Here is a 12894-nt window from a genome sequence, read left to right on the forward strand (position 1 = left end):
TGTTACAGACCACAGGCTGGTTACCCTGTGAGGCCTTACAGAGAAACTGACTGTGCTCTTTGGTTATAGAATTCATTGTTGGGCCCCTTGGTTTCCTTGACTCTAAACCTTGGAGAAGTGGTAGACTCAAATGTGCTCATGTCTAAGATGTCAAAGTTCTATCCATGTCTCCATCCAGTGCTACAGGCAGAACAGTCAGATCCACAGGTGGCGTAAGAAGCAGGCCTTCCCAGCATCAGGGACATCATGCTTGGACAGATGTTCTCTGCAGCACCAGCTGCCTACCAGTTTGTATTTCCCTGAGGTATCTAAAAATGTAGAAGGCCACATGGAGCCACAGTGAGAGGGTTTGGATTATCTCCATTCAGACATTCTTGTGAGACATAAATCTTCACAGTTCTCTACACTGCCTCTCCATCTTTGCTGTCAGAAAAATGGGGTCCCGCCTAGTGGGCCCCACTTACCTCTCAGCATGCTGAGTGCCACGCTGGGAACCTTGAGTCCACAAGCTCCTGTGAGCCTCAGTTGCCCTCTGCAAAGCAGACAGCATAAATGTTCCATATCCTGAAAAGATTTCACCGGATATAGAATTCGTGTGGCCTGTCTGCATGGGTGGGGGAGCCATATAACTGGGTTCCCTGTACCTTCTCTTATCTAGGATCACTGTTCTCACAGATATTATCTATGAAGTGGTACAGCAGTAAGGGGTAGCTGCATATGGAAATTAACCCTTTGAGAATGAATCTAACATGAACACTTTAAAGATGAAATGTACAGCCAAACTGTCTTACAGAAGCCAGAGAAGGCAGCAGTCACCTGTTGGAACATCTTCAGTATCTATTAAAATGGTGACTAGTTTTGTATGTAAACGTATGTCTTCTTCTCCATAGAGTAAGTTCAGGAGGATACACAGTCCACAGGAAAGATCAAGGTCAGCAGGTGAGCCTAAGGACAGCTTGTGGGGTAAGGGCATTGGTCTATGGCGTCTGTTGTCACCATGACTACAGAGCAGCTTTAGCTCTTGTGAACAGAGTCTAGAGTCGGTGTCAGAGATGCGCCTGACACCTGCTGCACGCTGCCCTACCCAAGATGCCAGCAGCACCATGCTGACAGATGCTGGAGACAGTGTAGTGGGGATCAGTCTAGACACCGGAGGAAACCAAAGAGGCTGCGGGTGGGGAGGAAAGACTGGCTTCGTAAGTCTCCGCCTTTAGCATTACTTCCTGCTCAAAGTCAAAGGCGGGGTTGGTCGATCCAGAGTCAGGAACCTGGCATGCCCCTAATTATGTACATTCGTTCCTGGTGCCACTTTGCTGTGACATGTTTGCCCTATGGTGACAGTTCCAGCTCTCCTGTCAGTCTCCAACTGAAGCCAAGACACAGGATACAGTCCTTACCTGACCTACCTGTTTCCAATAGTCAGAGAGACCCAATAGCATATGGTGGACCTCATTATTTTTCTTGGTTTATAGTATTGGACAAATGACAAAACACACATTTAGAAAGCAGAGGATGGGCAAACGCGCACACACACCCCCACAAGCGCACGCGCACACACACACACACACAGACACACACAGAGACACACACAGAGACACACACAGAGACAGACACACAGACAGACAGACAAAACCAAGGAAGTTTTCTGGATGAAAAGAAAGTAGAACACACATCCCCAAATCAGACACTGAATTTGTAACATCAGATCTAGGCACATTCATGAACAGAGAAAGGCAAGTCACATTGTGCACATTGGCGCCTGAGCTCTTCGCCCAGAGAACGGGAAAGCATGCATGCATATACATACCCGACTTGGGTACTGTCTCGATACGGCAGCACGGAAAATATACTACAGAAGGATCTTCTGCCACTGATAAGGACTATTCTACAAAGTAAAAACAAAAAACAAAAAAACAAACAACTAACTAAATGCAAAGACTCCAAATTAAAAAAAAATAAAACAAACTTAAAATAAGTTCTAGAGCAAATTACACATTCATGACATTCACAGCAGTATTTGCATACTCCCGCCTCCTCCTCCAACAGATGGCATTCTGCTCTTCTTGCAAAACCCAAGCCTCAGCACAGAAGTTTGCGGCTTCTCTCACCCAAATAGTAACACGTGCGAGACCAGCCATACGTGAGAGGTTCTGGCTGAGCTGTGGGCTGTGCATTCAAGCCAGAGCAGACCACCCTGCATCTTGGGTGGCAGTGTAGGCCGAGTGGCCAATGCCACATCAAGAACTGCCTTCTGCTCTGTAGTAAATGATACTGGGGCAACAATGCTTAGAAACATGAGCTGGAAAGATGCTGAGACCCACTGCCATCACCAGTTTTTCATATTCTGGTAACACGTTAGGTTCTGAGAATAGATGAGGGAACAATTACATAATCGGCCTTAGCGGCCATCCCTGCTATAAAGAACCCACTGGGAACAGTTCTACACGATGCTCTTATGCAATCAAAGCCACTTGAAAAAAACATTAAAAACAAAAACAAAACCCCTCAAAAGTACTTATCCTGCCGCCTGAGAATAACTTTTGCCAAAGGGAATTGGTGGTAGAAAAAAAAAATGAAGGAATGAGTGAAGTGGAATAAATTAAAAACCATTCTTCTTGGCATGAGTTCAGCACGGTTCACATGCGGAGCTTATTCACTCTTTAAATCTTCAACATTACAGTGTCACAAGCTGGGTCAATACCACTACTGAACGCATCAGCGTTTGGGGATCTTAACCTTGTTTTGAAACTATGATAGTAAGTTGCCCACAGCCCTAGGATGACGTCCGGTTCCTGGCATGGCAAGCCAGACCACACTAGTGGCCCTGACTCAAGTATCAGTGACACAGTATTTTCCCATGTGCCTTATCATGTCTGCATGCTAACGTACATGCAGTGTTCCACCTACTCAAAGAAGCTAATTTTATCCTGTGTCTTGAACATGCTATTTCTTCAGCCTGTGACATCCTTCTCAGGGACACTTGGCAAACTCTCGCTGAGTCTTTAAAACCTAACTTGCAAGTCACCCCTCCAGGTAAGTGGGAGTGAACAGGTGGGAACAGGCCCCGGGTCACGAGTCTCCTAGAAGGCAAGGCTAAGGAACCATCACTGGGTTGTTCTGCCTCAGATGTCAAATGTGCACCCTCTACCCTGAGACATAGTCTGGATGCAGGGAGGCCCCCAAATACTCCAAGACCCAGGATCTTCGCTATCTATGGGTCCCACGCTGGTTCCTATTCACAGGGACAAACAGGACCAAGGATGATCCCCAGCTTCTTATATCAGCTTTAGTTCCTGATCTCAGTCTTCTGAGCCTTGATTTCCGCATCTAAAATGGTGCTGAGCTGGGCACAGAAACAAACACCTGTTTTCTCAGTACTTGGAGGCAGAGGCAGGAGGATCAAGCATTCAAGCCCAGCCTTGCCTATACAACAAATCTGAGACCAGTCTGGGCCACGTGGCATCTGTTTGAGGAAACAAAACACGAGTGAGAAAATTAATGAACAAATGAACGAGTGAGGTAAAATTAATAGTCATCTTATTGGGAAGTTGGAAGCGAAGATGAGTTCATTTTAGAAGAACCCCTGGGCTGTTGCCTGGCAGACACAACACATTAAATAATGATGATTTTCAGTGTGGACTAGCTTCTTGAGTGGAGCTGACTTAGCAACAGACTACTTATGTTCAGAACCTCTCCAGACCTCAGTGCTGCAAAAGGGCAGAGCTGGGGACAGCTGACAAAGCAAACACATGGCCCACATGCTGTAACACACAGAGGGCATTAGCTATCCCACCTCGTTTCCATCAGTGTCCCATCCTCAGTGAGTCTTCAAGACCTGAAACGCCTGAGTCAAATACATCATGATCCTACCTGCCTGGAGAGGGCTTTCAACATGGTGTGGCTGTGTAAATTTACTTACACAGACAAAAAAAAAAAAAAAAAAAAAAAAAATGGCTGAAAACTTGATTATGTGCTAGGTCATGAGTGCTGTAACCAGTAAGGTACAAGCTATGAAGGACTCACAGAAGGTGACTCAGCAGCACTTGTGGAATCCCATTTGAACCTGACCTCTTTCTTGCTGTAAACCCACTTCTCTAACTTACTAGAAAGATCTGCCTGCAGGTGCTTACCCACGGGCATACCCACGGGCCTCCTGGGTACCAGCAAGTCTGCCTTTACCCCCCACATGTTCCACAGTAGCTTTCTAGTCCATCCTGCAGGTCACCTTCATGGATCACAGAGCCCCCACAGTCTGCCCTGCTCAGCCTGGACCTTTCTGGATAGATGAAGGGCCTCTCAATCCCCACTGCCCCTGTCACTCTCCTGTCACTCTCCTTGTTACTCTTGCTATACCTTGGTCCATTCGTCATCAATGTCCCTGAAATATGGAGGAAAGAGAATGTTGACCAAACCCCACCTGACCATTGCAGCATCTCTTCCATTACTCAGTACTAATGTGTCTCTCTTTCCCACACACCAAATGTGTTTGTATATCTTTAATAGAGCAAGAAAATGAGCGACTGTCAATGCCAAGTGCAACCCAAGTCTCCTCCAGCATTTCAACCACAAAGGCGCCTGTCAGTAAATGGGCCAGATTGTCCTACAAACTGTGGGTGCACTCTGGGTGGTCCTTACTATTAGGGCTAGGCCATGTTGATGCCACGGATCCCATTCAGAAACTTGGGTTACTGTATTTCGTGAGCCAAGTTTAGCAACCAGGATCATGGACTGTTTCCCAACAATCCCACTGGGGTGGTTTTCTCCTTGGCTAGTCTTGAGGGGAGAGAGGGAGGGGAAGCAGGGGCCCTGCATCGTTGAGTTCTTTCCTGTCATTTCTGGACTTAGCCTTCCCATGGATTCTAATCTTGACAGGGGCCAGAGAAAGAACCCATGGCAGAGACCTGCATGGTGGATTCACGCCAACGTTGCTAACGTTGCCATTGGAACAACTGGGAACAAGTCTTCCATATTTCCTGGAGTAGATCTAGTCTAAGCAGGGACTGGAGGCCTTAGCCAGAAGAGGCAAGCAGCAACAAGTGTAGACAACACTTCGTCCTTCATAGGCAACTGTGAGGCCAGTCCTGTTTAGAACCAGAGGGCTTGTGGCAGTCTACAGCCTTGCTCTGCTTTAGGAGCCATCTATCACAATGGAGATGCCTCAGAAGAAAATCCAATGTGTTTGCTTCCTTCAAGGGCGTCTGCTCTTCCTGGGAAAATTACATTGGGCACTGGTAGTCATGAATAGTATAAGACAACCATGTATGTTTCCAATGGGCTACTGAAACTGACTACATCCGTGTCCTTGCTTCCAAACGCAAATGCTACCTTCTTTTCACAGGGCACACGGAAAGCTCATGAAGTCTTCTGCATCAGTGACATCTAATACATCACTGAAGCCAAGATGGCCAGAAAGCTTTTCATAAAGATGAGGCCATCAAAAGTGGCATTAACCCCAGGGAGAGGGACCTGTGAGGAACCAAAGGTTGCATTTTCATGCAAACATCTGCCAGAGAAAAACATAAAATAGTTAAGGAAAAAGCTTTTTTAAGGAAAAAGAGGGCATGCTGCCTCTGGACACACAACGTTTTCTAAAACCTTCAGGAGGCTCAAAGCTTGCCCAGCAGCTCCACAGACCCGAGTTTCTAATCGACAGAGGATCATTTCTATGCTCTTGGGAAAGTGCAGCCATTCAGGGAATCTTGCAACTTGTAAGCTCAAATGTTTCATGGACGTGATTTTTCATAGAATCTGTTTTCACGCCCCCAGTCCAGCGATGGTGACCTTGTGTAACAGCATCCAGGATCTCCACGTGCTCTGTTGATGCCAAAACGCTATCTCCTTGTTCCATTTCCTGTCCCCGAGGAGTCTGTTAGTTTTGAGAAATTTCATCCTTATTCCATAATAGCAGAAATATCCCACAAGGATATTAAAAACTTGTAACAGTGACATCCAGGCATAGTCCAGGGTCCATAGCAAGAACTGGACATGTGCAGAAACATATTTTCCAGACTCACTCTTTCCACGCCTGAGAAGTGAGAGGAAACACTGACAATGGTGGTACCCTGGGAAAATCCCAGCCGACATCTCTGTGGCCACAGCTTTGGGTGGCAGTGGGGACTTTAGGATGGAGTGATACATTGAAGTGGGTCAAGTCCAGGATGTGATGTCTTTACGAGGAAAGACTGATCTGTAGACACCTAGATGCGCACAGGACGAGATCATGTGACTATGAGACAGAGATGGGAGTGACACTGCTAAGGGCCAGGCTGCTGCCAGCCACTGATGAAGGAGGGAAGGGATAGTTCTCCCTAGAGCCTTCAGGGAGAGCATGGTTCTGCAAGCCAAGACTCCAGAGATGACAGAAACCTTCTGCATTGTTTTAACCACCCAACTCTGGGCAGCCCAGAAAATGGATACAGCCAGAGTTTGGTTGTATTCTCTCTATGCATGCATACCACACAGAGGACACAAAGCATTGAAGAGTGACATCATGGGTCAAAAGACCAGCGCAGTATCTGGAAAACCCACTCTTCCCACTCCGCTTACACCACCTTCCCCACACCCGCTCTTTCCTCTTCATACAAAGCTCAATTAAAAGCAGGGAGAAGAAAGACTTGACTGCTTTCTCTTGTGCCTGAAGTTGGCAGTTACATAATGAGTGTTGAATGAAAACTGCAACAACAAAAAAGAAAATGTTCTTGTACGCCCTACTTACACACTGGCTATTTACACACACACTTGCCAACCACTGGGGGGAAAGTCCCTCCTTCAGAATATCCGAGCCCCCTCTGGCTGAACGGACTGCATCTGAGTACAATGGCAAAGCAGAAACCTGTGGGGATTCCAAGAACATTTTTCACAAAGGATGTTCCCTTCCATCTGGAAATGGGATAGAGACTGTCTCTGTGTGGAGAATTGGCAGGAAAGAGAAGCCCTGAGAAAAGGGTGCTGGAACCCAGCCTGTGGCAGGCAGAGCTAGCCTGGTGTAAGCTTTTGGTACCTGGGTCAGGCTCTAGAGGGGCGTGGGATTCTAGCAAGCAAGAATAATGAATCCAGATGAAAGATTCATGATGTTGAGCTACAAGGACCTCAGAAACCCAGGGGCTAAAAACCCCTGGTCCAGCTTGAGTAGACTGACTCACTGAAGACCTGTGCTAAGAGCCCACTTGACTCCAGACTGCCACACCCTTACTCCTGCCACAGACCAGGCCCTTACTGTATGCTAGGGGGCTGAAACTTATCTTTTAATTAGGGACCCCCTTTTAATTAGGGGGCAGGAGATTTCTGAGAAACAAGGTATATAATCTTCTGTCCTCCCCCAACCCACCCCTCCACAGACACTTTCTAAGCACACCTTCAAATGCCAGATACTTCACGAAGCATTGGGGATCTGATGAATGATAAAGGCAAGAGTCCTATCTATCCCTGCAAAGTTTACTGTTAGGTGGGAGATAGGTTGACACACTGATTGACACAGGACACAGAGGCAGCATTCTGTGATAGGCTGACACACTGACTGATTGACACAGGGCACAGAGGCAGCATTCTGTGATAGGTTGACACACTGATTGACACAGGACACAGAGGCAGCATTCTGTGATAGGCAGACACACTGACTGATTGACACAGGACACAGAGGCAGCATTCTGTGACAGGCTGACACACTGACTGATTGACACAGGACACAGAGGCAGCATTCTGTGATAGATTGACACACTGATTGACACAGGACACAGAGGCAGCATTCTGTGATAGGCTGACACATTGATTGACACAGGACACAGAGGCAGCATTCTGTGATAGGCTGACACACTGACTGATTGACACAGGACACAGAGGCAGCATTCTGTGATAGGTTGACACACTGACTGATTGACACAGGACACAGAGGCAGCATTCTGTGATAGGTTGACACACTGATTGACACAGGACACAGAGGCGGCATTCTGTGACAGGCTGACACACTGACTGATTGACACAGGACACAGAGGCAGCATTCTGTGATAGGTTGACACATTGATTGACACAGGACACAGAGGCAGCATTCTGTGATAGGTTGACACACTGACTGATTGACACAGGACACAGAGGCAGCATTCTGTGACAGGCTGACACACTGACTGATTGACACAGGACACAGAGGCAGCATTCTGTGACAGGCAGACACACTGACTGACACAGGACACAGAGGCAGCATTCTGTGATAGGCAGGTAGTTGAGCACAGGGAGGAACATCCACACTAGACGGAATGTAGTGGCCTAACAGTAATGGTAGCCTCTATTATTTTACAATGAAAAGGTCTGGGCTAGTAAAGGCAGTGGCTCGAGATGGGGGAGTGCCTGAGAGGAGGGAGTAGCCCATGAGGGGGGAGTAGCCTGAGTGTGGGGAGTGGCTCCAGTAGAGGTGAATAAAACAAAGAGCGAGCGAGCAAGAGAAAGAGAGAGAGAGAGAGAGAGAGAGAGAGAGAGAGAGAGACAGACAGAGAGACAGACAGAGAGACAGACAGAGAGACAGACAGAGAGACAGACAGAGAGACAGAGACAGAGAGAGATTAGGACCAACCAATGCTGCCCTCTGCCCTCCACTACCTGACTCACTGGCATTCCACTTACTGCACACCTGGCTGGAAGTGTCCCCTCCCCACACCGAGCTAGACATGCCAACACTCAGTTATGGATGCCCGAATCTGTTTCTGTCTCCCCGTCCACATGGTTTCTAATTCTACTTGCCTAGTAAGGACTACAAAAACAAACTGTAATCTCAGCACTTGGGAGGCTGGGGCAGGAGGATCGTTTTGAGTTCTAATCCATCATGACTCTATTTCCAAATGAGCTCGCATCCTGAGGTCTGGGGATTAGGATGTTAACATAGGCATAGGGCCCACCAGCCCAGATTAGAGAAGTTGGGCTAGAAGTTAGAGAGTTTCCTAGGAAGACTACAGAGTTCTTCCAGGACAGCACTGGAGCCACAGTGAGAGGGCTCTGGCCTGAAGCCACTGGCCAGAAGTAATTGTATTTTTTTCATCCAAGCAATGCCATTTCACTGGCCAGCAGCAAGGCCGAGCCTCCCCCAGCCCTAGGCCATCCAGAAAGCAAGCAGAGAATGAGAGAATGGACATCCGCCCACCATCAGTCAGAATGGTGGCAGGCACCTACGGTCCTGGCACTCAAGAGGGCACTCAGGAGATTCTGAGTTTGGAATCAACCTGGGCTGCACACATTGACTCTCCCAGTGGAAGGACATAGAGAAGGTCTAAGTGCAATCAACAAACATCAACCCTCAGTCCAGATGGAACTGGCTCCCAGCCCTAACCCTTTCCTTTGACTTTTCTTACTTCCTATAACTTTCTAGCTGAAAAGAGCAACCAAGAAGGACATTCAGGCCAAAGGCAGACACACAGACGCACACGTACTCACACACACACACACACTCATACAGACACACACACTTACACTTATACACAGCCCAGTCATAAACACACACTCATGCACACATACAGTCACACTCACACACACACTCACTCAGTCACGCACACGCACACACACACATGCGCGCAGGTGCCACCGGGAAGGCTAGTGTTGCTGCTGTGCTTTTTATAGACTGATTTTGTATGTTTGGAACAGGATCCTGCCATATTGCCCAAGCTGTCCTCAGTCTTCCTACCTCACCCTGGCAAGCAGGCATGCATCTGTGTCAGGTCTTCTGAATCTGTTTGTGTGTTTAGGGACTTTTAAAGACAAACTGGGAGCATGGGGCATGATGATCTTTCCACCCTAAGTCATTCAAGCGATGGGACTACAGGCATCCTGTCCTCATCACATTCAGAGGACCTCTGTTCAAAAAAAAAAAAAAAAGTTATAAGCCTAGTACATGTGAAGTTGATGCCCTGGCCGTCTGCATTCTGGCCACAGCCTGTCAGCAAGTGTCTTTCCTCCCTACTAGGACACAGGGAAACATAGCCTTGGTAATGCAGCTGGAGGATCCTCTAAGCTGGAGTCCTCTTACTGTCCCCTGAAGATGACTGAGGACAGTGCGACAGTGACAGTGAGATCCTGTCTAGGTCATGAACACTAAACTCCGAGAAGGGTTAAGTGGACTAAACCTGCCATCTACACAGCACATGCTTCTGCGTCATCAAGAAGAGGTGACAGCACCTGTCTTTGAGGCCGTTTGATTGATCGAGCGTAGTTTTTGAAATGTGCCATCTCCTCTAACTCAAATTGTATTAGTCTGAGGGATAACAGGGGACGAGGTCACAGCCAAGTCTTCATGTCCTGCTGCCCCTGCTGCCCCTGCTGCCCCTTTCCCTCTAAAAATTTCTGGTCCAAAAGAAGAAGTCAAATATCATTTCAGCTTCATTCTTCCAAGCTGACAGAAGGAGCTTTAGAGAGAAGACAACGCTTTCTTCTTTACCCCTCCCATCTTGAGGCCTTTAAATCGCTTGGAAGTTCCTCCCAAGGAGAGAGCAGCTCCTGATCTGTTCACCAGGAAATGGCTCCCAGCAGTCTTGGAGGTGTCTTTCAGGGCACGTAGCTATCCCATGTATCCAGTGGGCATTCAAAGCCAGCCGGCTTAGTGCTTCAAAGTGTTTATGAGGCTCAAGGGCTTTGAATACCAAGAGGGAAGGTCTCATCTTTCCTAAGGGTGAGAAGTGTCAGCCACTGTCTGCATTCAGTTTTCATGCTCAGCATGGGGAGCCTGATGGCTCGGATCTACCTGCCCAGCAGTGATCGCTCAAGGAGGCCCCAGGTAGCCTTGCTCCCAGGAGGCTCTATGAGCACCTGTTATCCCAATGTATCTATGCCTGATGACCGACTTGTGTTTAACTTCCTCTCCTTGATGCACAGTAGGACTCTTGGTGAAGACTGGAACTAGCGATGATTGGCGGCTCCTCTTGGCAACCACCCCACCCCAGAGTGTTCAGGTACTACAGCACAGGGAAGCTGGCCAACTCTCGTTCTCCACAAAGGGCTGCCACCATGTTGGTGGACAGCTTTTTACAGCCTTGAGTCATTTTTTTTTTTAACTTTACATCAAAGTGAATTCATTTTAAAGAGACCATGTGCACCCACTCTGTAGTTTTCTACAAAAGTTACCCTAAGTGTCCCACAATGCTTTGTCCTTGACTTCTGGTTGGCTTAAGTGACTGCACTTAAAGACAAGTCAGATGACACCCACCTACCCCAAACCCCCCACACCGGTCTCTGTTCAGTATGTTTCCTTGCCAGCTCTGTAAGTGTACAGACATCCCCGGTTTCTTAGGATTCAGCCCCTCTTCCTGTCTCCTTTCTCACTGTCCTACCTCAGGGTCTCTCCTGCAGTTCCTCACATACACCCTGAATGTCCGGAGTGTCGCAGGGCTGGCTCCCTTACAGCCTTCACGCCTCTGCTGCAGGGCTGCTGCAGGGCTTCCGTGGGCCCTTAGCATACCCCCATGTTGTATTGCTCACCGCTCTGTGGCTTCAGTGTTTCTACCCTGTATCTCCTGTGTGAACCAACTCATTCATCATCTGTCTCTCTCAGTCTCTGACTCTTGGAAGCAGGACCATTGTTTTGTTCATGGGTGCACATTCTATAATACCCACACAGAACAGGTGCCAGCAGGAGGTACTGAAGGGACTGTGCACAGTCACCACCGCACACCAGGTAGTCAGTAGGCTGCTAGCTAGGAAAGGGCGGTGAACGTCAACACACGTGCTCACGTGCGTGTGTGAACATAGAATGTATATGTCAAGAACAGAGGATGTCAAATGTCATTAACACTCCTGGCTTTATTCCCTTGAGGGATAAAGGGTATCTCACTGTATCAGAAGCCCTCAGATTGAGTAGGCTGCTAGCCACTAAGGTCTCTGGATGCCCTGTCTGCCCCCACCCCCACCCCCGGCCAAATGCTAGGAGCAACCATACATGAATTTTACACGGGTCCCAGGGATTGACTCAGGCTTTCATGTTTACTATACAAGCATTCTTACTCCCATCTTTAAAAATGATTACTCAATGGCCAAGGATTGAGAAAAAGTAAACACGTAAGAACATGGTGATCAAAACAATGTCCAGAATAGACTAAGGAACATGAAAAAGGAAACAAGCAGAATCCTACTAGTGTACCTGTGACCTGGCACATGAAGCTTCTTCCAGGTAAGAAGGGGCCATGCTGCTGTAATCCTACTATCCTAAGTAAGACATGACACTCACGACACTCGCCATGTGACTGTAATTGGGACCAAAAGTCACATGCATGTCCCAGGGATAGTTTTCCACCAGGGCAAGCTAACATAGCCTGCACTATGCTTAAGTCTACATTCTGGTCATCTTAATGCTGAGAACCTTTTTACATGACATCTCTTTTGCACCCTAACTGATGGTGGGTCCAATTACATTTATTCTTGATGAGTTTAATCTCAGTGAGCCGGGCGTAGCACTTCTGGCTGATGAAGCAATCATACTTCAGTTCCCACCTGTACCAGACATTCTCCATTCTACACGGTGGAGACCACGCTCCCCACACGCTACTCTCCTCTGATCCCTTTTGGCTGAGGGGATCAGCTAGCAAGCCGTAGCCGCTGCTCAGTCTCCGGCTCTGTCACCGCAGCCCTCCTTCCGTTCTATCCACTGGGATCTGCTTAATGAAGAACAGACTAACATTTTGCTGAAATCAAGGAATGTAATGTCTACAACAGTCTCTTAATTTACTAACCTAGTTATTCCATCAATGAGGAAATGAAACTAATTTAACAAGACTTCTCAGTGAACTCATGTGAATGGCTGGCAACCTCTCTTCTAAAGCCCCTCCCCCTATCTGTTCTTCATCTCTGCCAGCAAGCAGCCCGAGGCTGCTTGGGTAGATAATTACAATTTACCCTCTGCCACAGACTCCTTTTGACTTTAAGGCG

At 47.7% G+C, this 12894-nt stretch overlaps 1 protein-coding gene across 2 annotated transcripts in view; it reads right to left on the reverse strand.

Annotated features, from left to right (window-relative positions):
- Positions 1 to 12894, reverse strand: part of Cables1 (Cdk5 and Abl enzyme substrate 1) — a 103839-nt gene that overhangs the window by 33598 nt on the left and 57347 nt on the right. The window contains exon 4 of one of the 2 annotated variants that reach the window (XM_034518650.2): positions 1808 to 1885. The exons of the other annotated variant lie outside the window; for it this stretch is intronic. Coding sequence (XP_034374541.1) covers positions 1808 to 1885 — 78 coding nt within the window. The remainder of the gene's footprint in view (positions 1 to 1807; positions 1886 to 12894) is intronic. 2 annotated transcript variants of the gene reach the window in all.

Source organism: Arvicanthis niloticus, chromosome 14 (genome assembly GCF_011762505.2).
Source record: "Arvicanthis niloticus isolate mArvNil1 chromosome 14, mArvNil1.pat.X, whole genome shotgun sequence".
Lineage (NCBI taxonomy): Eukaryota > Metazoa > Chordata > Mammalia > Rodentia > Muridae > Arvicanthis > Arvicanthis niloticus.